The sequence below is a fragment of the Calonectris borealis genome, chromosome 24 (assembly GCF_964195595.1).
Source record: "Calonectris borealis chromosome 24, bCalBor7.hap1.2, whole genome shotgun sequence".
Classification (NCBI taxonomy): domain Eukaryota; kingdom Metazoa; phylum Chordata; class Aves; order Procellariiformes; family Procellariidae; genus Calonectris; species Calonectris borealis.
Window position 1 is genome coordinate 3,871,021 of NC_134335.1, and position 24,273 is coordinate 3,895,293.

General features: G+C 59.6%; 1 protein-coding gene across 1 annotated transcript; it reads left to right on the top strand.

The window, feature by feature from the left end:
* Window positions 1-10,079: 10,079 nt before the first annotated feature.
* On the top strand, window positions 10,080-15,314 carry SC5D (sterol-C5-desaturase). The gene is made up of 5 exons (XM_075172958.1): window positions 10,080-10,192; window positions 11,146-11,363; window positions 12,410-12,542; window positions 13,055-13,155; window positions 13,479-15,314. Exons 2-5 carry the CDS (start codon window positions 11,154-11,156, stop codon window positions 13,902-13,904), a joined length of 870 nt encoding a protein of 289 aa, XP_075029059.1. The 5' UTR covers window positions 10,080-10,192; window positions 11,146-11,153; the 3' UTR covers window positions 13,905-15,314.
* Window positions 15,315-24,273: the final 8,959 nt, after the last annotated feature.

The following is a 24,273-nucleotide window of genomic DNA, read 5'->3' on the forward strand; positions in this document are numbered from 1 at the left end:
TTCTTGCAGCTTTCTCCCAGGCTTTCCCTTGTAGCATGCACTGTAGCTGGCCCGCACCCCTGTTGGTAGCGTGGGACGGGCCGGAGCACGTGCTGTCCCCTCACATGGACAGCCGCGGGTCTCCACGGTCCTCGGGAGCTGCCATCGGTGTGTTGCAAGTGCACGGACTCGGCCAGAGGTAGGTGTCTCGGCACAGGTTGTGGGCCGGAGCGGTGCATCGTTGTCGTTGGATGTCGTGATGCCTCGGGAGCGCATCGCACCCCGGCTCTCTGGAGCAGAGGTGCTGTTGAGGCATGCGGCTGAGGGCTGAGCTCGTCCCGAGGGGTCTGGGAAGCCTGTTAGTGCGCTGCAGTGGTGAGAAGCCAGTCCCAATGTTTGGAAAGAAGTGCTTTCTGGCAGGCAGGACCGAGAGCCAGAGAAATGAGGGGCAGAATTCCCTCCTGTGTTTGTGTGGCATCTGTGCCAGAGTTTTTTGAGGGCGAGAGCAGGGTCAGGGTCTGCAGGCACGGGGCGGCACCGGGGCACCCGGCAGGAGAGTCAAGAGCGGCCTTGGGGGTGCCGGTGGGTGTGGGGGAGCGGTCTGTGTTGGTGTCTTGTCTTGTGTTTGTACTCTGTGAAACGGCTGCGTGGGAATAAAAAGCCTTGTAATTCTTCTTAATTCTGTGTGGTCCTGTGTGATGGTGGCAAGGATGGGGGACACCAGGGCACAGGGGTTTCGGGGTGCCAGGCAAGGGCTGCATACGGGGCTCATCAGAGCCGCGGGCCCGGGTCTGGGCTGGAGGAAGGAGGTGTGCCTGTGCTTTATTAGGTGAGTCGGATGAGCAGGGGTTGGGGGGTAGGGAGGTGGGGGGGAGTAGTAAGCTGTTGTGGGGAGGGAAGGGGGCACCCGAGTTCTCCGCCGAAGTCCCAGGGAGAGCCGAGGAGCGCGGTGGCTGGAGGTGGGTGGCACTCAAGCAAGTTACCCATGTGCCTGGTGGGTGATGGTCTGCATGCCCGTTCCCCCGGCTGCTTGCCAGGCTGGCTGGTGGCCATTGCAGAGTATGGGGGGAGGTCACCGTTGTAGGGGAGAGGAACAGGAGCAGGGGCGGTCGCTGGCGGTCAGCGTGAGGAGCTGTCGACAGTGGTATGGAGCGTTTGTCTGTGTGTCTCTCTGTATTGATGCTAATGAATGGGCTGCAGCTGACAGTGGTGCGGTGCACCCCTCCCTTAATCTCCGTCTCTCTCCCTTATTCTCTGTCTCTCTCTGGTATTCTCTGTCTCTCTCTCTTAATCCATCTCTCTCTGTTTCTCTTTCTGTCCCTGTTTGTCTGCCCGTCTTTCTGTCTGCCATTCCCTCTTTTTTCATGTGTTTTCTCTGGTTTTAAGTCGTGCTCTCTTTTCCCCCCCCCCTCTCTCTGTCTTTTTTGGGGTCCCTATTGCTGTCCCTATATCTGCTGCTGTCTGCCTGACCTTGTGCCTTTCTCTAATCCCATGCTCGCTGGATGTCTTTCTTGTCTCTGCCTCTCTGTATGTGTCTGTGTTGTGCTCCCTCTCTCTCTCCCTGCCTTTGTGGCAGTCTCTAGTTCTGTCTCTGTCTGTGTCTTCTTTTGCCTCTCAGCCTCTCTTTGTCTGGCTCTTGATTTCTTTCTCTCTCCCATTGTCTTTTTCACTTTAAACTCTCTCTTGATCTACTGTGTACTCTGTGGCTCTCTGTAGGTGGTTTGCATTCTCTGTGTCTATGTCTCCCTGTCTCCCTCTGCTTTCTCTCTATATCTGGCTTTTTTCTGCTTCTTGCCCCCTCTCCCCACCTTGCTTTTTAGCCTTTGCTCTCTGTCCTGGGTTTTTTGGGGCTTTTTTTTTTTTTAGTTAAGATGCTTTTTTCCCTCTGTCTCTTGTTCTGTCGGCCTCTGTCCTGGTGCTAGTGGACTTATGACTGACGGTGGTGAGGAGCGTCCGTCTGTCTTCATCCAAGGGAGCTCACTCTACCGGTGGCAGCGAAGGCTCCCTCCCTCTCTGGCTTGCTTCCCTCTTCTTGTCCTCTCTCTGCCTGTCTGTCTGTCTTCCTCCACCGCTCTCTCTTTCCAATGTCGCTCTTCATGTCCTCCTCTCTCTCTGTGTCTCTTGTGCGCTCTCTCCGTGTCTCTTGTGCTCGCTCTCTGTCTCTTGTGGTCTCTCTGTCCCATCTTGGTCCCTTTTCTCTCTATCCCCATCTCCCTGTCTGCTCCATCCCGTCTCGGTGTCTGCCTCCCTGTGGGTTGTCCCTGTTGTCTACTTTGTTCTCTGCCTCTCCTATGGTGTTCCCTTTGTCTTCTCTCTCCTGCTAAGGGCTTTACCCCTCTCCCCGATTGTCCCTGTGGCTTTCCTGTCTCTCCTGTGGTGCCCTCTATTCCCCCCCGTTCTTTCTCTCCCCCTTCTCCCCTCTCTCTACTCTGTCTCTCTGCCTCCCCGCCCCCCATCTCTCTGTTTCTCTCCCTGTCTCTCTGTCTGCGTCTCCTGTCTCTCCTCTCTCCCTCCCGCCTTTTCCTCTCTCTCCTCTCCCCTCTCTGTCCCCTGCTCCCTCTGGTCTCCCTCCTCTCTTCCCCCGTCTCTCCTCTCCCTCCCTCCCTCTCTGTCTCTTTGTCTATGTCTCTCCCCCTGTGTCTCTCTCCCTTTCTGTCTGTCTGTGCCTTGCTCTCTGCTGTCTCTCTTTCTCTTGCTCCCTCTATCTCTGTGGCTCTCCCGGTGGTCTCTGGCCCTCTGTCCCACTCCCTGCTCTCTCTGTGTGTCTCTGTCTCTCTCTGCCCATGTCTCTACCCCCCCACCCTGGCTCTTGGTCTTGGTGTCTTGCCCCTGCTGCTAACGTACCTCTGTCTCCCTGGGTCTCTCTGTTTCCCCCTTCTCCCCCAATGTCTTCTCTCTCCCCCCTTTCCCCTGTCTTTCTGAGTGCCTCTCCCCTGTCTGTCCCTCTCCCCTGACTAGCCCTTTTCCCTGGCACTCTCTGCCACCTGGTCTCTCTGTCTCTCCCTGTTGGCCCTGTTCCCCTCTCTGCGCTCTGTCTGTTTTCTTTTCTGTCTCTCTTTACTGGTGTCTCCCCTCTGTTGTCTTCTCTCCTCCCCCCCTTCTGTCTGTCTTCTTTGTATCTATTCTCTGTCTTGATCTTGTTCCTCCCTCCCTCCATCGTGTGTCTCCCTCTTTGTCTTGTCTCTCTCCCTGTCTACCTCTGCCCCCACCACCCCTGTCTCTCCCTCTGTCTGTTTGCTCTTTTATCCTTTTTGTTTTTCCTTGCTCCCTTCTCTGGTGTTTTGCTCTGGTTCCCTGTGTTGTCTCTCTCTCCCTCCTCTTTCTCCCCTTGCCATTTTGCTCTCTGCTGTTTCTCTCTCTGCCTTCTCCACTTGCCTCTTTTCTCTTTGCCTCTTCTTGTTCTCTTCTTGGTGTGCCTCTCTCTCCCCTTGCCCTGTGCTATCCCTCCCTCTCTGCCTCTCTTCCCTGTCTCCCTGTGCGTCTTTCCTCTGCTCTCTCTGCGCCTCTTTGCTCTCTACTTGCTCTGCTTTCTGCTCTCTGCGTGTTCTCTGCCGTTCTGCTTCCTGTCTCTCCTTCTCTTTGCTCTTTGTGCTTCTGTGCCCTCTCTGTGTGTGTTAGCTCTTGGCTCTCTACTTGCTCTCTGCTCCCTCTCCCCCTGCCTCTCTCTCTGTGCTCCCTGCTTGCTCTCGCTGCCTCTGGTCTCTTTCGCTCTGCTCTCTTTGAGCTCTGCCCTTTTTCTGTGCCTCTGTGCCCCCTCTCCCTCTCTGGTCTCTTTCTCTCTGCTGCTGGTCTTTCTTTCTCCCTGCCTCTCGGTGCCCACCCCCCCCGTGTTTGCTCGCTCTCTGCTCTCTTTCTGCGCCTCTTTGCCGTCCCTCTCTGCTCTCTTTGCTTCCTCTCTCTGAGCCTTGTTGCCCTCTCTCCCTCTGCGTTTTTGCCCTCTCCCCTGTCCCTGTGGTGTGCCTCTTGCTGCCTCGTCTCTCTCTCTGTTCTCTGTGTCTCCTTGCTCTCTCTCTGCTTGCCTGTCTCCCCCCACCTCCCTGTTTCTCGCTCTCTATGTCTGCCTTGGTGCTACTACACGGACTCTGTGGCTAAAGGGTGGAGAGGGTGCTGTTCTGTCTGCCTGTACTGAAGGTAGCTGGCTTTGTTGGTGGCAATGGTGAGGAGGGCCTGTCTGTTTGGCCTCAGCAGAGGTTGCATACTCTGGTGGTGAAGACATGGTGTTACTGGGGGCAACCTAGGGAGCCGAGGATGGAGAGGAGTGCCTGTGTATTGGTGGTGGCTCACTGTGTAGATGATGATGGTGCTGGCTGGCTGTTGTTGTGGATGGTAAGTCAGTCAGTAGCTCACCAAGTCACTCAGTAATGAACTGGTGGTGGTGGGGAGGAGTGCTCGGAGGTCTTTATTGTAGGTAGGGAGCTCAAGTGGATGATGATGATGTTGAGGTGGATGAGAAGTGTCTGTTGGTCTTTATCTTTAGAGGGTTGACCTGTCCCTCCCAGCAATAACGGTGAAGGAGCGCCTGTCTGTCTGCAGTGGAGGCAGCTAACTCTTTTGGGTGGAGATGATGATGGAGGGGAGCGCTTGTCTGTCACTGCTCCTGATGACTGGCTGTCGTGGTTTAACCCTGGGCAGCAACTAAACACCATGCAGCCACTTGTTCATTCCCCCCTCCGGTAGGATGGAGGAGAGAATCGGGAGGGCACAAGTAGGAAAAGTCATGGGTTGAGATAAAAACAGTTTAATAATTGAAATAAAACAAAGTAGAACAGTAATAATAACAATGATAACCACAACAATAGAATACACAAAGCAGGCAATGCACTATGCAAGTGCTCACCACCCGCCAACTGATGGCCTGCCTGTCCCTGGCTGACTGACGGTGTTGGTGACGGAGGGGGCCGGGGCTGTCGGTGATGCTCTTGGTGCCTGGGTGCCTTGGCAGGGGGCTTGCTCATAGCGGAGGGCCTGGTGGGGAGGAGTGCCTGCCTTTAACGGTGGTGCCTGTGGGACCCTGGGGAGGGGGGGAGGAGGATGCCTGCTGGGACTTTGTGTATTGCTCTGACGGCGGTGGGACCGGCAGTGCCGACCAGGGAGTCAATCAGCGGCTGGAGGCCGTCTCGGTGCTGCCGCAGCCCGCGGGAGCTGTCCAGGTGCTGGAGGCGGCCCGGGGCTGCCCCCGGTTCCATGGAGCCCTCGCGGTGGGAGGGAAGGAGCCGGGAGGCCTCCCCCCCCGAGCTGGCTCTTACCTTGGGCAGTCTTGTGGGGGCCCCTGCTCGTTTGCTACGGTCCCCAGGTTTCTCTGAGCCCGGCAGGTTGCCCCTTCCTGCGAGGCAAGCTTCTTGGCCCCCCAGCAGCCCAGGTGGGGCTCGCCCCACCTTGTCGGCCTAAGACCTGCAAGGGAAAAAACCCCACCTAGGGCCAAGGCTTTGCCTCACTCCACCAAGCTCCTGAAGACCATCCCCAGCACTGATCCTGCTGCAAAAATCTCAACATGGCCAGGCACGCTCTGCTCGAGAAAGAGCCCTCCTCCAAAGGCATACCCGTAACTGCAAGCCTTCGCCTCGCCGAGATCTCCGTGCTCCACGCAGACACCTCAGGCAAACCCTACGTGCTGCCGTTGCCCCACCACCCTCCTCCTCTTCCCTGTACACTGGAGCCCACCTTCTGGTCCAACACACACCTGCCCGCCTCCTTACATTCCAGACATACATAAAAAGAAGTACTCCTTACGACCGAAGGCGGCAGCCCTCGGCCGAGACACCCGCATCGCTGCCTCCTTCCACCTCCCGTTCCTCCCTTTGCTTCAATCCCTCTTCTAGTGTGCTGCTTTTGGCTATGCTACAATTACTTTTCTCCATAGTAGGTAGTCCAGGGCTATCGTTCGGATTTGTGCTGGAAACAGTTCACCCTGTTAGGCTTTGCTCGCACGCACAGCTTCTGCTTCCCGACTCTTAAACTGTCTCCTTGACCCACCACTTTCCTCACTTATTTACTTTAACCCTTCTGATTCTTTCCCGCATTTTGCCAGAGCAGAGCGAGCGGCTGTGTGGGGCTGAGCTGCCAGCTAGGTTTACACCACATCTAGCCCACCACCTTCTTCTCCCTCTCCCTCTCCCCCTGCTCCCTGCCACACTACTGCCCCCCAAGCTCCCTGACCCATGATCTACTCGGCAACTTGCCTACCTACATTGCCCATCACCTCTCAGGCACATCCCAGGCCAGGCCATGCTGTGCCACGCAGAGAGCTAGGTCAGCGAGCCGGTGCCAAGTCACGCATGCCCCCCCCACCGCCCCCAACTAGCTTTCCACCCATCCCAGTTGCTTCCTCCACACCCTGCACAACCTCCCAAGCAGGGTGCACATACCAATACATCTACGCAAATAGGACTGCCGTCCTGCCCCAAGCAGGCACGAGGACAAGGCACCCATCAACACAGAGACCACGCTCCACAACACCAACCCTTGGAGTTGACGGCAGCGCACCCGGGAAAGCCCTCCACGCAGCAGAGCCCTGAGACAACCCACACCCTGCTATGCCCGCCTCTGACCACACCACCGGGCACCAGGGACAAGTCGCCAACCCTGCTTCCATCCGTGCAGGCCCAGGCCGCGCTGAGAGCTCGTCTTTCCAAACACAGCCTCCCTACACACATTCCCTTGACCTCACAAGGCACCAAGAGACAGCCAAGCAAACCCCTATTTCCCGGCAAGCCACAGAGGAGCAGCCCGCAGGCCTCTCGCCCATGCCATGCAATCGTGGACAAGCTGCGTACGGCACCGAGCCCAGCGCACCTCAACAGTGCACACAGGCTGCAGACCTCTTGTGCCAGATGCGCTCCTCCTGTTTGAACTGACCGCCGGTCTGGGCAGACGCTTAGCAAGTAGGACCGACCAAAGTTACTCCTATTGTGTGAGGCTACCGGTGAGAACCTAGCACCAAAAGCAGCACACCAGTGAGGTCACAGACTGGGCTGATAAGCGGCCAAAGCTGCATGAACGCTGCACAAAACCTGACTACAAATCAACCACCTTTGACGCTATGAATATCTGTGGCCATCAGGGTCCATCGCCCTCTCCCTCCGCAGCAGCCAGCTGTACAGCGGCAATCTCCCCTTGAGCAGGGATGCCTCTCGAGGTTACCCCTCGAGGCTGAGATCTCCCTTACCTGACACCAGACATCAATGTGTTGCTAGGTGACATTTCTTTGCACACATGTAACATTTAAGATAGATAGACACCTACAGTAAGCTTATATGGTAATCTTTGTATCCCATACTAACTTGAGGTGCAGCAAATAGTACTGACTGCCAGTCTGTACTTACTTATTGAATATTTTACATAACTCAACTTATTGATTACAACTCAATAAACTAGCTACTAGATCATAGCTGTCTGAGCAATCTCTGACTCTCCTCCTGCAACACCCCTCCACAGGCATGGCTCACGCCGGCCGACTGTCATCCCTGCCTCGGAGCACCAAGGCCCACCTCGCAACACGTCCTCGCCGACAATGGCCCCTCGTGGTCACGCCAGCACGCCGCACCCTCCACATATCCAACACCCAGAGCAGCTCCCACCAGAAAACTCTAAACCCAGACTGCAGCCAGCATAGGAGGTATGCCACCCCTGCATGGCCCGTGCCTGGTCCCTCTCTGCACGACAAGGCACACGGCAAAACAATGCAGTCAGGCTGGCCATACCGCAGTCTTAGATTCACCGTCCCACACCTTGGTTGGGGCCCTTGCCAATCACCCACTCAGTCTTCCCCCGCTTCCAGCAAGGGCCTCTTTAGCTATATCACATTCCTCACCACCCCCAGGAATGCAGTGTCCTCCCTCACGCGCCCCAAGCGATCTGTTCCCATGTCTCACCACCCTCATCCTGACCCACTTCTACCCAGCCACCACACCAGAGGCAACAACTCAAAAGCCGCGCAGAGCAGCAAAGGATCCTTGAGCCTCCTCGAGACCCTCTCCCCAGAGAACAAACCTAATTCGCCACAGGGCTCCATCGCACGCACTTTCCCTACCGTCGCTTTTGTCCCATCCCTCACATCCCATCACCCTACACCAGGGAAGATGGATCAGCACCTCCCTCTCTGGCCCCCCTCCCAAAACAGTTGCCACGGAAAAAGAGGACGCCCCTGCCTCTCCTCCTGCCTAACCTCTGCCGTGCCCCCAAAGCTGTACACTCCGCTCCTTTGCCCCTTTCCAGTGCCTCCCAGCAGACAACTTCCAAGCCTTTCTGGTCCCTCTTCACATACACGGCGACACACGAGCAGAGGCAATGCATGCACACCACTCCGCACCACGGAGTGCACTCTCCTTTCCCCGCTGCAAGTTGCTCTATGCCCAAAGCTCTCCGAGACGTAGCAGGTGCCTCCCACTGCGCTCGGCCTCTGCCGAGACCCCTCTTTCTGTATTTTCCGGTGCCTCGGTCCACTGTGTTCCACGCTTCACGAGATGACAATGTGCACCATAGACACTAGAGTCCTTCAGCTACACCTCACAGGCACCTCCCACCATCGTCTACCCTGCCAGCCTGACCACCAGTGAGAGCCTATCATTAAGGCCACTGCCAAAATCCCCCTTCAACGCCAACAGGGCAAAGGCATTGGCCACCCCTCTAGGAAGCCCCCTCTGGCTTTGGACCACCCTCCCCCAACACAGCTCCGAGCTGTCCCCGTGTGTCCCCTGGCCAGCACGCCAGGATCAGCACCTCCCTTTCTGCTCTCCCTCCTCAGGAAGCAGCCCAGAGCGACGAGGCTGCCCCTTGGTCTCCTTATCTCTGTGCTGCTCCCACCTGGGAGCGACTCGCCCAGAACGAAACTGCGAGGGACAGTATCAAAGGTCATACTACAACCCAAAACAATCTACATCCACTGTCTTCCCTTCATCCACTGTGCAGGTAGCCTTCCCATAGACAGACATCGGCTTCCCTGGATGGGCCTGCCTTTCCCTTCCTGATCCCCACATTGACTATGCCCACCGACAGCACCATCCTTTATGTGCCTCTCCACAGCACCTGGCGGGCTCTTCGGCGTCCCTTCTCTGCTTACCAGGGATCCCTGTCTCCCCCATTCTTCCCTCCCACCCCAGTCAGAAAAAGGACTGACACCGCCTACAATCTTAGATGCGCAGACTTATAGAATCATGGAACCCTACAATCATTGATGCATCGAATGGCTTGGGTTGGAAGGGACCTTTGCAGGTCATCCAACCCCTGCCACAAGCGGGGATATCTTCCCCTCGGTCAGGTCGCTCGCAGCCCTGTCCAACCTTGCCTCGCGTGTTTCTGGGGGTGGGATGGTCTGCTGCCTTTCTGGGTGACCCGTTCCGGTGTTTCGCCACCCTCATTCTAAAAAATTTCTTCCTTAGCCTGAATCTACCCTCTTTTAGTTTAAAACCATTCCCCCTTGTCCTGTTGCTACAGGCCCTGCTAAAAAGTCTGACCCCATCTTCCTTATAAGCCCCCTAAGTACTGAAAGGCTGCAATAAGGTCTCCCTGGAGCCTTCTCTTCTCCGGGCTGAACCACCCCGACTCTCTCAGCCTCTACTCGCAGGAGAGGCGTTCTGTCTCTCGGACCATTTTTGTGGCCCTCCTTGGGACCCGCTCCAACAGGTCCCTGTGTTTCCCGTACCGAGGACCCTGGAGCCGGACGCTGCGCTCTGGGCAGGGTCTCACCGGGGGAGAGTAGAGGGGCAGAATCACCTCCCTCTACCTGCCAGACCTGTTGCCAGCTCACGTCCAGCTTTTCATCCGCCGGCACCCCCGGGACCTTCTCCACGGGGCTGCTCTCGATCCCTCCACCCCCCCGCCTGGATCGATACCGTGCCAGGGCTGCCCCGCTGCTCTCCCGCCGCGAGGGATGGCCACCCGCGCAGCCCTGCTAAGCAGACAGCGGGGAAGGGGCCCAACACCCCCCCCGCGCTCCAACCTGTCTCCCTCCCTCCGGTATGGCCCGCGGGACCCGCGGACACGAGGGGCCCCGCAGCTTCGGGCCACCCTCTCGGGCACCGGACGGCCCCCGCCCGCGGAGCACCGCACGCCCTGTCCCCGACACGCGGGACCGCCCACGCCAGGGCTGACCCCGCGCCCCGCCCCCGCACGACGTCACCGCCCGCGGTGGCGCGAGCCGCTCCGGCGGTGACGTCGCGTGGCGCTACCGGGCGGCACCGCCCCGCCCCGCCCACCGCCGCGCCGGGACCCGCAGGCAGGTACCGGGGTACGGGGCGCGGGGAGGGGGCGCGGGGGGGCACCGCGGGTCGGGCGCCGAGCGGAGCGGCCCCGGCGGCTGCCCCGTTCCCCGGGCGCGGCCCCGGCGCTACGGCCCCCGCGCTGGCACGCACGCACCCGCCCGCGGGCTGAGCTCCCGTGCGCGGCACCGCGCCGACTGTGTCACCCACGGCTCGGACCCGCGGGATGCCCCGTTTCCACCGGCCCTGCACCGGGCCGCCCCCTCCTCCGCGGCTCCGTCCCTCGCGGCGGCGTGGGGAGGACTTGCCGTCTCGCCTGCGCCTCCAAAACACACCGACCCCCCACGCCAGGCACCGACGCAAGCGGCGCGGCCCTCGCCTCCCTCACCGCCACCCTCCCTGCCCGCGCACGGTCCTGTCCCTGCCGTGGGCTTTCCGCGGTGGCACCGGACCCCCGAGGAGCGCTGCTGGAATCACCCCGCAGGACTCCACGAAACCAGGCGGGAGGCCCCAGGCTGCCGAGACAGACACAGCCACGGTCCCCGGGCACACGATGTGCTGCCCGAGAAGGAGGCCTTGCTCCCCAAAATCTACGTCCCGCTGCCACCCTTCCCCTGGCATGGGGGGGGAATTCCCCTGCCATACATGCCCTCTCCCACAGCAAGAGGAAACAGAAACAGGGCAGCCCCCCCACCCCTGCATCTTCCACGGTCCACGCTTTATAGCCCACAACCTACATCTCCCAGACATGCCTCACAGACCCGCTAAGGTGACCCAGACAGACGGCCGACCTCCCCGCTGCCACGACCCACCGGCACCCCACTGCCCACGCCCCGACAGGCACCCAGTCCTCTGCACCGCTCGGACCGGGCTCCTGTGGCCCCGGGGACGGGCAGAGGCTGGAGAGACAGAAGACACCTTCCACACCCTTTCTGCGACCGGTCACGCCAACCTTCCTTCTTTCCCGCAGGAGCTGCCATGGATCTGGTCCTGGACGCCGCCGACCGGCACCTCCTCACTCCCTATGTGTACCCCGCCGGCTGGCCCGAAGGCGAGCCCTGCCGCCAGCTCCTCAGCCTCTTCGTCATCACCAACCTGGGGGCACTCACCCTCTACCTGCTTTTCGGCACCCTCAGCTACTACTTCATCTTTGACCATGAACTCAAGAAACATCCCCAGTTCCTAGAGGTGGGTGCACCGCGCGCCACCTCGCCCAGGCCCTGCAGCGCCTCCCGTCACGCCGCTTCACCCGCACCACTGGCATCCCTCTCACCATCCTCCAGTGGGAGGCCTGTGACGTGTGCCTGTGCTGTGCTGCGGGCTGTCCCCGCTGCCTGTTTGCTTTCTACTGCCGCTTGTGTCTCGAGGGATGCTTTTCTCCCACGTACCGACCCCCACCCTGCATGCCGCTCATGACACCCTCCCTTGACTACCAAACCAAGCCCTTAGAAACCCCCTGAAGACACAGGGACACTGAGACAAGCTCAGAGCCCACCGCTGACATCCAGGCCTGGCAGAAACATCGGACCGCCCAATCCTCCTGAGGCCTGGCCTTCTCACTCCAGATGTGGGCGACCCCCCTGCCCGCTAAACACCTGGCCCCACACATACACCCGTCACATCCCGCTCTCCATCCTCGACCGCTGCAAACCAGAAACAGCAACGGCCCCGGGGTCCCCAGCCACTCCAAAAGCACATGTCCCCCCATGCGCCCAAACTGATGATGGCCACCTCGGCTCCCTGCATTCCCCTGTGCGCATCGCTCCCTGGGCGACGGCGGTCTGAGCTCCCTCGCCGCAGCAATCATCCCTCACACACATCACGGCTCGAGGCTGGCCACCAACACGCACACAGGGACCAATGCCCATCTCGGCACCCCGCTTTTGCGAGTCTACGGCTGTCTGACCCGTGACAGCAAATATGCCTCTCGGCCTTCCGTTGCCCGCCCACGCCGGGCCCTCGGTCATCTCTGACCAGAAACGAGTACCACTCGGACACCATACTAGACCCAGCGCCCAGTGCCAGCCCTGCCCCGAACACACCTCTCCCCAAACAGGCGGCACACCACACCCCACGCTGCGGCACAGGCGTCGCGGCAAAGTGCCCGTGCCAAAGGCCAACCAGCGGCCAAGACACCGGCCTTCCCTGCCTCACAAGGGGCTGGGGCGTCAGGGCTCTCGGGTCTCTGCCCAGCTCCCGGTACGCCCTCTCCCCCCAACCCCTCTCTTCCACAGAACCAGGTGCGTCGAGAGATCACCTACGCGCTGCGTTCCCTCCCCTGGATCAGCGTGCCCACCGTTGCCCTATTTTTTGCCGAGGTGCGGGGCTACAGCAAGCTCTACGACAATATCGAGGACTCCCCATACGGTGAGTTGCTCCCGTGCGCCCCTCCGCCGGGCCGGCGCCCTCTCCCTGCTGCCCAGGTTGCCTCCCTCAGCCCCCCTGGGGCTGGCAGCATACCCCCATTTGTCCTGATGATGGCACACCTCTTATGAGGCCCGCAAAATCCACCTGGGTACCTCCTGCCTTGAGCTGGTCCCATCTATTTGTCATAGTCCCAAGTTCCCTTTAGGCCCGCACAAGGAGGTGCCCACCCCCACCCGGCTCAGGGACGGGGCGCGACAGCCTGCTCGGCACGCACCCCCCTCCACAAAAGAATGCCTTCCCTTTCCCAGGCACGGCTCCGACAAACCAGCGCCCGACTGGCTTTCCCCGAGTCACGGGAGATCATTCGGCCCTCTCACCATATCTCCTCAACGGGACAGACCCTGCCACAAGGGCCATCACACCTCCCCGCCCCCGCGGCCTCCAGCTCCTCGCTGGCCCTCGCCACCCCTTAGCACCCACGGGCACCACCCCTAATGTCCCTGTTCCCCCAGGCTGGTTGGGCGTTTTCCTCAGCATGCTGTCCTTCCTCTTCTTCACCGACATGGGCATCTACTGGATACACCGCGCTCTCCACCACAAACTGCTCTATAAGGTACGAGACGTGACGGCGGACTCCAGGCAACAGCCCTCGCCCTGCGCTGGGGCCGCGGCCGAGCTGCTCCTCCCGGGGGGAGCGGGGAGCTGAGCCCAGCCGAGCGAGGCCTCGCCTCGGTCCGCAATGTGATGGGAGCCGAGAGCCCGTTAGGGCCTGCTCCGGGCGCACGTGCCTCTCCCGCCCTTCGGGTGGCAACGGCCCCCCCGGCTCCTGGGTGGCAAGTCTGTCCCCGGCCGGGGGACACCCAAAAAGGGGCCGGCCCACGCGGGCCCCGTGCCCGCCCCCACCTCGGGGACCAACGGCGCGCCCTCTCCCCGCAGCGCTTCCACAAGCCCCACCACCTCTGGAAGATCGCGACGCCCTTCGCCAGCCACGCCTTCCACCCCGTCGACGGCTTCATGCAGAGCCTGCCCTACCACATCTACCCCTTCCTCTTTCCCCTGCACAAAGTCACCTACTTGGGCCTTTACATCTTCGTCAACGTCTGGACCATCTCCATTCACGATGGCGACTACCGCGTCCCCCGCCTCCTGCAGCACATCATCAACGGATCGGCCCACCACACCGACCACCACTTGTACTTCGACTACAACTACGGGCAGTACTTCACCCTCTGGGACAAGATCGGTGGCTCCTACAAGAGCCCCACGGCCTTCGAGGGCAAAGGCCCCCACGACTACTTGCGCAAGCTCCGAGAGAAAGGCCCGGGGGTGCCCGACGGCCCCCTGGCCACCAAGACCGAGTAGGACTCCCCCAGGCCCGGCCCCTCTCTGGGACACGATTTCCCGGCCAGATCTCGTCCCATTCCTCCCCGGCTTCTTGAGACTACTTTCCCACAGACGAAGAGCCCCTGTCCCCCGACGGCGCAACTGCTGCGGGGCGAGTCTCGGCACCCGAAGCCGCTCGCAGGGCCAGGGCGATGCACTCGGAGGCTGACGGGCGCTCGCAGCCCAGGCAGGCCTCCCACCCCGGGCTCCGTGACCCCGCTCGCTATGAGCGCTGACATTCGGTCCCCCCGCTGACCTCGGAGATCCGTCGGCACATCCTGCGGGACAACTTCCCTCCCACTCCTCATGGATTCCCCCGGGCCGCCGCTGGACTGCCCCGTGTGCGCTCGGTGAGGCCTCCGGTTCTTGGACGCCGGCCCCTTACCACAGCCTCGCGTGGTGCCCGCGCACCTTGATGCCGTGCGGGGCTGTCGCTATCGAGACGTGACCGCCAAACACGTGCCCCTGCTAGTCCCCACGCCCGGCCATCCCGCCTCCAACACAGTAAACACCACCCATTCCGCTACCCATATCAGACGTCTCTGGGCTGCGAACCCCTGCCCGGCAGGGAGTCGCACCACGGCAGCAGACAGCTTCGGCGAGCACTCAGGCCTGCACCTGCTCCCAAAACAGCGGCGTCCGGCCTCGCTGCTGAGTTATGGCCTCGCTCGACGCCGCAGACTTGCCCTGCTCCCCCTTTTGCTCCCCCTCCCAGCTGCCTTTGGATCTCTGCTGAGGTCCCTGCGCTACTTTGGTACTGTGCTGCTGCTTTACAAAAAGAACAATAACATGGCACAAAGAGAACAATAACATAGCACAAAGAGAACAATAATGTGGCACGTGGCAGGGTCTCCATCCATCCATGCGGCGTGCCGTCGTTGCTGATTCACTGTTGCCATCGCAGAGTCCCGTCGGGATGAGTCGAGTTGTGTCAAGAGGCTGACGATGCTACGTCTTTTTCCGAGCGGCATTTCATGAAAAAAGCTGTAAATGCCTACCTTTCGGAGACGGCGCGGGTCCTCCCGACGGCTCCTTGGTGCAGCAAGGGCTCGGCCTTGGGACGCAGTGGGACTTCTTGGTGTTCGACGCGCTCTCCTCCTTCCTCTCAGCCGGGAATGTCCTTGGGGGTGCTGACGGGATGCATTCCAGAAATGGCATGCCTGTAGGACAAAGACGTGCTTTGAGTCCTGTGGGTCCCTTGAACTCCCTGAGAACTTTGGGGGTGGGGGGAGGAGGAACAGGCACCCAGAGGCAAGGGGCAGGGGCTTCTCCTCACTCGAAGGTTCGTGGCCAGCTTTCCCCCTTAATGTCCGGTGTGCTTCCTGCTGAAACCTGGTCACCCTGCCTTTGGGTCTGACTCGCATTCAATAAATCTCACTTGCCGAGTTGGCTGCTGTTTGGTCCCTTTGCCCTTGCTCCCGATGCCATACAAAGCCTCCTGGGGCACCCATTTCTCCCCTACAACACCCACAACAGGCTTACCCCACGCCATTCCGGCAGCAAATATGCACTTTGCCCCTTCACCTCTTGCCGATACTGTAAAGGGGAGGAAGAAAATACCACCAATTGCCAGTCCCCCCGACTTCTCCTCCCACAGGTCGGCCACGAGGACGCGACCCCTCCACACGTGAGGGACGGGCGCCAGAGCCTCGGGGGCCCTGCCGACACCCCCGTTGCTTCCCACCCCGCGTGGCTCGGAGGGAACGAGGTCCCGGCACCAGCCGGGCAAGAAGCACCCGGGGGACACGGGGCTCCCTGGCCTCCCACTGTGCCACGGGGAACCGCACGGCACGCCGAAGGTAACATGCTTGGTGCTGCCATTCACGGTCGATATGGCCGGAGCCGCCTCTGATCCCCTGGACCTCCTTACACATAACCACGTCCCCGCACCGTGACGGTGCCCGGTTCTCGGCTTCCCGGCCCAAGGCGGGATGCCGACGGCCAGTGGTACCCCTCCTGACGAACCTGACGCTTACTGCCGCCTACCCTGCTCCTGCCGGGCACTTCCAAGGGACACACGTAGGTTTCCAACTCGTGCAGATCCCGCGCTGCACCAGCCTGCCTGCCTGCCGTGTGAATGGCCGAACAACAACGCGGTCCTTGCTGGCCATTCCCGTTTGTTCGCCCCCCGCTGCTCTCCTTGTCCCCTGCAAATATATCCAGACCCATGCAATGCTGCAAGGAGGGGCTGGAACTTCACCAGGGGCCATTCACACGTGGCACACGGACAGTGTCGGAGAACAGCGCGTGTGTATGTTTCCCAGGAATGGTCCACCCAGGCTCCCACGCCTGGTGAGCCCCCTCCAGGTTTATAGTGACACAAAAACCCTTAGAGCGCAGGATTTTGCTGCTCAGGACACTGACGGAGCTGGCCATCGGAGTACTACATGTCTCTTCTGATTCCCGTCCTTTTCTCTGCTTTCTGGATCGTGTGGATCGGTACCTTCCCCCAAAAGCGCCAGCCAGCACCGGAGCTTTCCTTTCCCCTGGTCCCCCTGTACGCTTCCCATCTCAGGGAAACGGGCGCTCGGGCACGCCGGCGACTTTGCCAGTCGCCAGAGCTGCACCACCCATACTGGGGATGGAGGCCCCTCTCGCAGTCCCTCACCGTGGCAACGGTGCTCCCCACCCCATCTCAGCCATCCTCCTGGCAGGGTACGGCTCGAGGCGATGCCGCTACACCGTGCGGCACTTGACGAGTGCGAGAGACGCCGATCCCGTAAGGAGACGCCAGCGGGATCTCCCGTGCGATGCTTCACCCTGGCCCGCCAAAACCCCAGAGAGCCGGCAGGGGTGGGTGCCCCGTCCCGGGAGCCACAGGGCAGCGGTGACCCTCGGCGCCTGGCACCTTGCAGGAAAGTACTACGAATGAAACGGCATCGCCCTTGGCGCGCAGAGGCCCTGCGGCCTCCCGTGGTCCTTCTCCTACTCGAGCACAGCCAGGGCATCTGGCATCCCTGCCGAACAGAGGGGTGCGTCTGTGGCACCACAACGCCTGAGGACGGGGAGATTGGGACCTCCTGGTCATATATGTGCCATGCCGAGACCGCCGGCACGGGACGCGTCCTTCCCTGCAGCCTTAGGGCACTGTGCCACTGAGACACATAATTCTGTGCTTGGAACCCTGATGCTGCTGTTACCACAAGATGGAGGTGTTGCTCACGGCACGCTGGCGGCAGGAGCGGGACCTGGGTGGACAGCCTTCCTCCTCCTCCTCGTTGCCCCAAAAGCACGGGGCCCAGAGGCAGGAGCAGCTTCGCGGCGCCAGCTCTGCCAAAGGAAGTGTGCGGGGCGACCTGGAGCCGTCGGAGATCGCGTGAGGCACGGCAGCACACCGAGGACAATTCCACAAGACACACAGAAAACTACGGAGCCTGACGGGACCCTTGCGTTGCTGCCCACCCAGCTCGCCCGCTCCCCGTCACGCAGGCTGAGAGACAGCCCTTGTCCCTCCACCCCCTCTCTCCAGAGGCACCTGGCCACACAGCCCTGCGACTGGCCGACGCCGACCCCGGCGCCTCCGAGGAATGCCTCGAGCGTGCGACTCTGTCCCATCCCCTCGCCCAGATTCACACTCCCCTACCCCGTGGCTCCCCTCCTTCCCCTCTGGTGAAAGCCCTTAGCTGCTGCCTGCAGAAGACACGTACAGCCGTCCGCCTCCGACGAAGGCTCTGAGGCCAAACCCATGAGCAGGGTGACGTCTTCCTCGGACCTGCTGACGGCCACCGATGGCGCGGAAACGCCGTCCATCTCTCGTGTCGGGAGCGAGGTTGTGCTGCCGACCCGCCTGCCTGGCCTGCCCGGTTTTGGCACCGTTTCCCGGACAACTCTTTGCAAATCTGCCTGCGCCACTAAATACCTGCGCCGGCATCTCCTCTGCCGCAGGGGCTGCGACTGTCCCCGCATGCTCGCTCTGCACCCCTCGCCTAACCCCTGAAAACTGATGCATCTACCCGAGAGCCCATCCTGAGGCACGGCCGTCCTCGGCAGGCGGGCACGGGCCCTGGCCGGCCCCGTTTGCAAGGGGATTCTGACAACTGGCTGACGCTGCCCGTGGTGTGACCGCGGTCCAGCAACCCTCGGTGAGGCTCTTCAGAGCCCCTGTGCCCTAACGATCGCACCTTCTGCCTCGGCTGAGTAGCCAGAGAGGAACATCCCCATGCACGCACGCCCTACGCCACATGGCTTTTCTTCATCGAAGAAAATATTTACACACCCACACCCTGACACAGACATGTATATCTAAATCTGTACATTTCATATATGTGTGTGTATATGTATACACATTTTTATATGTAAATATATATTTTTGTATATTTCTAATAAATATTTATATAAAATACATTTTAATATATAGATATATGTTTATATGCACATCTAAATGTGTATATAACTATATATATTTATGTAAGCATATAAATATACACACATACATGTAAATATATATATATACACACTTTATATATATAGATATATACTTTATATATACTTTATATGTGTGTATATCTATAAGGCCCACGAATGAGATCCTGCTGACTCCCGGTGGAGGAAAATGCTCTTTGAGGGCTCTGCTTTTTAAAAAGGACAGTATGAGCGGAGCCTGGAGGGACACATACTTCAGCTGACGCGTAGGAAACCGATGCTACTTAAAATCATCCATGCTTGCATGAAACACAGATACTATATGGATTCTGTAAATGCTCCAGTAGATTTATTGCTACATAAAAGGGGCTGCAGACACAGGAGAAGGACGTGACTGCTGCATTATACGTGCCCGGTCCCGCTGGGGACAGGCTCCCGGGCAATGTCAGCCCTTGAGACGCTCTTCCCGCTAGGAAGTCTCCGCGCCTCTTGCAAAACGCACGCTCATCAGCGAGGTACGGTCACTAGTCCTTAGCCAAGGATGGCTGGGAGCAGATCCCGTCTGCCATAAGCGTGAGACCGGGCACCGTCACTGTCCTTTGACCCCGTGAGCGGCTAGTGCCATCTGCGGAACGAGTGGGAGCGATCGCGACCCCGCAGTTACCGCTGACCTGCCAGTCGCCGAGCGAGCTGCCCGTGATGCCATTCCCTTACGATGGGAACACGTGCCCAAGGAGGCATGTACCTTCCCGACTCAAAGCCGTACTGCCACAAAGCGCAGCCCCAAGCAACAACGCGTGCGGCAGCTGCGGCGCTGCAAGAAACTGCCGGAAAGGAGGAGGTTCCCTCGTCACCAGTCGGGAGAACTCGAGAGACCGGCGGCGGACCTAGCGATGCTTTGTGGTCCTGGCTATCTCCCTTTTTTTCCAGGCACGGATCAAACCTGTTACCCTTGGATCCATTCAAAACCCACACGGACACACTGCCTGACCGATAACCTCTGCCTTGCTTCCATTCACCTACAGATAGAGGAAAATCTGACCACAGCACCTCCGGTGCGGCCGTCCTCCGAAGGGCCGGTGCGCTGGCGTGGCACAGACCCAGCTCTCGTGAAGCCTGTCAGTCCTCGGGGTGCCCGGACGCCTCCCTGTCCGCTTCCACACGGGCAGAGCCTTGCTGATTTCGGATGCGCAGAAAAGGCGCCGAGATGTGGCGCTTGCATGTGCCTGGTGACTTGGAAGCCTCCAGCCCTGCGAGGAGCTAGCCTTGCTGACAAAATATGTACGGATTTGACAGAGGATCTGTCCCTCTCCAGGTACGGTATCCTTCCAGACACCTACTGCGTGACACCACTTTGCAAGCAGGCTGAGACAAGACTGGTGTCGACTGCTTGTGTACCCAAATTAATATGCTGTGTACCCTCCAGAAGTGCCTTCTGCTCCATTTGGCTGACCTGCTGCCTTTCAAAAGTGCAGTAACCTTGGGGCTATCCTTCCCACACTGCGCTACCTTCCTCTGAAGACAGCCTCGACTGATCTTTTGGGAGACTGTTTTACTTTGGGAACTACAAAAAGATCAATCTGCCCGGAAAACGGCTCCCCTGTAAAAGACCTGTTTCCATGCCTCCGTCTGAAGTATACAGCTTTTCCCTTGGGCTACGCACAGATTAATTAAAACCCCTGCCCTCTCACTGAGCATCCCTGGGACCCGCATTGGTGCCTTCTTGCTGAGCAAGGGGACTTTGCGTCCCGGGTTTTCACTCGAGCCCGTCTACTTGGCATTCGAGCAGATAACCGGGGACACGTCCAAGCAGGGAGCCTGGCAGCAACCCGCAGCGTTGCAGTGCTGGGGAGCGAGAACCACGTGTGGGGGCCGAGACCTCCCTCTCCTTTCACCGGGGTGGTGCCGCTCCGAAATCCCCCCAGCCCGGCTCTCGCCCATGCTGCTTGCCGGGCAGGTGCCGGACACGGACCGGGAGGGTCGGGGCCGCAGCTTTTCAAGCGCAATACGGGCCACAATGTGACCTTGCCGGGCTCACCGTATTTTGCCCTAGTTTACACGGGATTTCTTCCCAGCTCGTCTGCCATTCACCAGACTGGGCGCGCCTATGGACAGGACAAAGTGATGAGCAGCTGGGGGTGACGCCATCGCCCTCGCTGCTGAGACCGTGCAGCGGGCAGAGCAGCGTGGCGACCCGCTCGGGGTCCTGAGGAGGCTGAGCTGCGGGGTGGTACGTGCATCTCTGCGTTACCCTCTCTACCAGCCACGTCATAATCCAGATTACTCTTTTTTACTAATCCGGTTATTGAACCCGAGACACAGACTTTCCCACTCGCCCGCCTCGAGTCCAGCAGACGAGCTCCGGCCCAAAGGCGGGGGTCATCACCGAAGAACCTTTACAGCTGTGGCATGGGGCGCAGCTTCCCCTGCCTGTGGCCACTGCCAGACTTTGGCCCTTCTTAGACACAGACAGAAAGAGGGGGATACCTGAGCCTGAGCGAGTCCGGCTAAGCCCAAAGCATCATAACGCTGCAGGCTGCTGCCAGCCAGCAGCGCCGGGTACCAACAGAGATGGGTTTTGTCCCATCCCATCCATCATGCCGGTTAGCCAGCGCCTCCGACCCTGCCCATTTGGCCTGTCCCTGTTCCCTCCTCAGCTGTCTCGGGGGACCACTCGCCCTTGCGGCGATAACGAGTGGCTTTGCTAGAGCTCTGTGAGCGGCAAGATCCGAGAGCTCTAGGAAATGATTACTGCTTGGGATTTCGAGGCAGGGGTTCTTGGCTTGCGAGCGCAGAGAGGGGAAAGGAAAGGAAAGGATTAGTGACCTGCAGGGCTCAGTCTATACCCCATTGAGAGATTTGGCTCCTCTAGCAAAAAGGCTGCCAATGGTTCATGTCAAAGCTAGAAGACCCACAGACTGACGTCTAAGTGACTGCTCAGCGCGGTGCCTTGCAGAACTTCCCAAAGGACGGGCACTGTGGCACACGGATGCAACTTGGCCACGCCGAGCTCCCCGTCCACGCCGGACAGGATCGCTCCTCGGGCTTCTGCTCTCGCAGCAGATGCCAGATCCCGAAAATGCGACATGTGACAGCCCTGAGGAGGGCGGGAGGGCTCAGAGGTTCTGTCCCCTGAGACCTTTGGTTCCAAGGCAGGTCCTGCCGAGACCGGGTGCTTTCCTCTTTGAAAGCTCCCTGCGTCCTACGACCCCGCACCAAAGGCCCGCTTTCCCAAGAGAGATGCTCTCTTGCTTCTCAGATGAGCCGGAACAAAGGCGACTTGCCAGCCCTGCTCAGACACCTGCCCGCTCAACACACACCTTGATTTGCTCGCTCTGGGAGCGAGCCGCGCTTGTGGCCCTTCTTCCCGCGGCAGTGGTGGGCTCTCACCCCCTGCATCCCTGCGCACCGAGCTCTCCGCCGTGTCGGGGCTGAGGTCGGTCTCTGGTGGCGGGGTGGGCTGTTTTACCCCCTGACCTGACTCCAGCAACACGCAATGCTTCCTTTAAACGACTCCATCTGCTCTCTCAGTGAGGCTCTGCGGGGCCCCCGCGGTCCCCTAAACCCTCCGGGACCTCCAGGGCTGCGCCGGGGAAAGGTGAGGGGGAGAGGGGAAGGAAAACGGGGGGGCCGGGGGCTCCTTGCCTCGCTCTCAGAGTTCATGGCATTTGCTGCTGATGAAATCCAGATGTACCTTAAAATAAACTCTGCTCTGTTCCCTCTCCCCTTTACGGCAGGAGACGGGTTCTTTTTTCAAGAAACAAAAAATACCTTGGCAAAGGAAATGTACATTTCCCTCTGCAAAGAAAGAGCTATTCATCTGTTAGCATTTACCAGCGCTAGGTTCACCCAAGCTACTGCTCTCTCCCTCGTGCCCACCACAGCGACCTGGCGGGAGGGAGTCCCGCGGAGGGGGACGGGGACCCTTCTCGGCTCCGTGCATGAGCGGACGGTCGCGTCTCTTGGAGCGCCCCGCGAGGAGCATGAAATGGGGGCCAGGAGGAGGACGGCGAACCCCCCCCGCACGTTGATTTCCTCCATTTAGAAACTGCCACAAAGCCGGTTCCTCATTTCTTACTATTTCTTATTCTATTCTTCCTCTATCCCTTATTTTCGGGGAGACTTGGCAGGGCAGAGTGGGTCGTTTCATGGGAAACAGGATGGATGCTCGGACACGGCAGTGCTTTCGGCAAACGCCGCCACAGCCTTTTTGGGTCCCTCTCGCCTGCCTGCCATGTCTGCACCAGAGAGCAACCTGCTATGGGGATTCCTGCGCAATAAAACTCCCTTATTGACTCTGCCCTGACCCACAGTGACCTCTGGTCCTCCAGAGGGACGATACACTGAGTCAAGACCGCTAAAAGCTTTATTAGGAGGGCTTATAATTGTCTTGACTCAATAATTGAAATACACTAACTAGGTTTCTAGGTGAAAGCACCTTGGGGAAAGCTCTGGACAACATTTCTGCTATTAAAGCAAGCAAAATAAGGGGCAGTGAGAGTGCCTTAGGGCTGTCCACAGGACTTATAAGCTCCCATTCTTTCACTGCTGGGTCACATCCATTTTCTTTCAAGATTTCCCGACAACGTTAGAAATGCCAGAATGGCACATGAGGCGGAGGAGAAGCAACCCGTTTGTCTACTCTTAGCAACTTTGAGACGAAAGAGGCTAAAAAGCAGGCAAGGCCTTTTCTTAGCAGCAAGACTGTGCCCAGAAAAACACCTCTGGCTTACAGAGACAAGTTGGGGCCAAGCAACAGGCACAGCTCAACTCTCCCATCATCTCCTATGGTCACCCCCGCTTCCCGTCCCCCTCGGCAGGGGGGACCTGCGGATGAGCGGGGTGTGACCCCTCGGCCTGTCGCGGCAGAGCGGACACAAACCCCTGCTCAAGCGGGCTTGCCTGGCTAGACACGGGAGTAAAATGAGACCACGCCAATAGAAGGGGAGGAAAATGAGAGAGGAAGGATCAGCCGGCATTTAAAAGTGAGACTTTCTTTTTCCTCATACTGCCCTAGACTCCCGAGGCATGATCTCCATCGGACAAGTCATGTAATGCATATCCACCCAGGCACGGGCTACGACATCCCCAGTGCTCGGCGTGAGCGGAGCTGGGTGCGGGTGAACCACCTCGGACGCGCAGGCTGCATTACCCATGTTAAGCTCAGTGCTGAGATGAGCCAATAACTCCCGCTGACCGCAGAGCCTGAGACGCAGCCACGCAGAGGGGACCCTCCAGCCGGCAGGACACTGACCGCCAGGAGCCTGGGCAGAGCTGGCCCCGGTCCTTCCTTGCCAGCTGGGCACAAACCCACTGCTCTCCTTCTGCCTCAAATCTCCGCTCCCCCTTCCCACCCCTGCTCCATAACACCCTGGATGCAGCGCTGCCCAGCACCAAAAAAGCCCAGACATTACAATGATTTCCTTCAGTATGGCTGCACAAGCCCCAGGCAGGGACGGGGCAAGTCGCTCTCTGGAAGGGGCACGCGAGAGGTGCCTCTCGCAGCCTGTGGCAGCGCCGGGAAAGTCGCTGCAGCTGGGAGTCCAGCACTTCAGCCCATGCCAATAAATCAGGGTTGCGGCCACTGGCGGCGGTCCTGCACCGTCCCTGCATAACTGTACATCATCTCTGCTGCGCCAGTGAGTTACGTGGCCACGCAGGCACATTACCTGCGCTGAGTGTTTTATGGGCGAGCACGCAGCTATCTAATTTGACCCTGGGTGGAAAGAGCCACTGCATTGGCACAGCTCGAACCTGCCTGCCACGCGCAATGGGTGGGAGAGGTGGTGGGAGGGCCCCGAGGGACCCCGGGGGCCTCCGGCTCCCACTGGCGGCTCAGGTGAGACAGTGCTCACCTTCCCAGCTCTGCCTGGGTGGGAAGGTGGCAGAAATTGGGGTGGAGAGCTCTGAGGGCTACCAGAACTGTACCGGGGAAAGCCTGCCACCACAACGTATGAAATCATTTGCACCTTTTCCTCTCTCCTCT

Bases quoted from the DNA above. Each gene is read 5' to 3' on its own strand.
- SC5D (XM_075172958.1), top strand. From the start codon at position 11,154: ATGGATCTGGTCCTGGACGCCGCCGACCGGCACCTCCTCACTCCCTAT. The intron at 11,364-12,409 runs GTGGGTGCACCG...TCTCTTCCACAG, and splicing joins AACATCCCCAGTTCCTAGAG to AACCAGGTGCGTCGAGAGAT. The intron at 13,156-13,478 runs GTACGAGACGTG...CTCTCCCCGCAG, and splicing joins ACCACAAACTGCTCTATAAG to CGCTTCCACAAGCCCCACCA.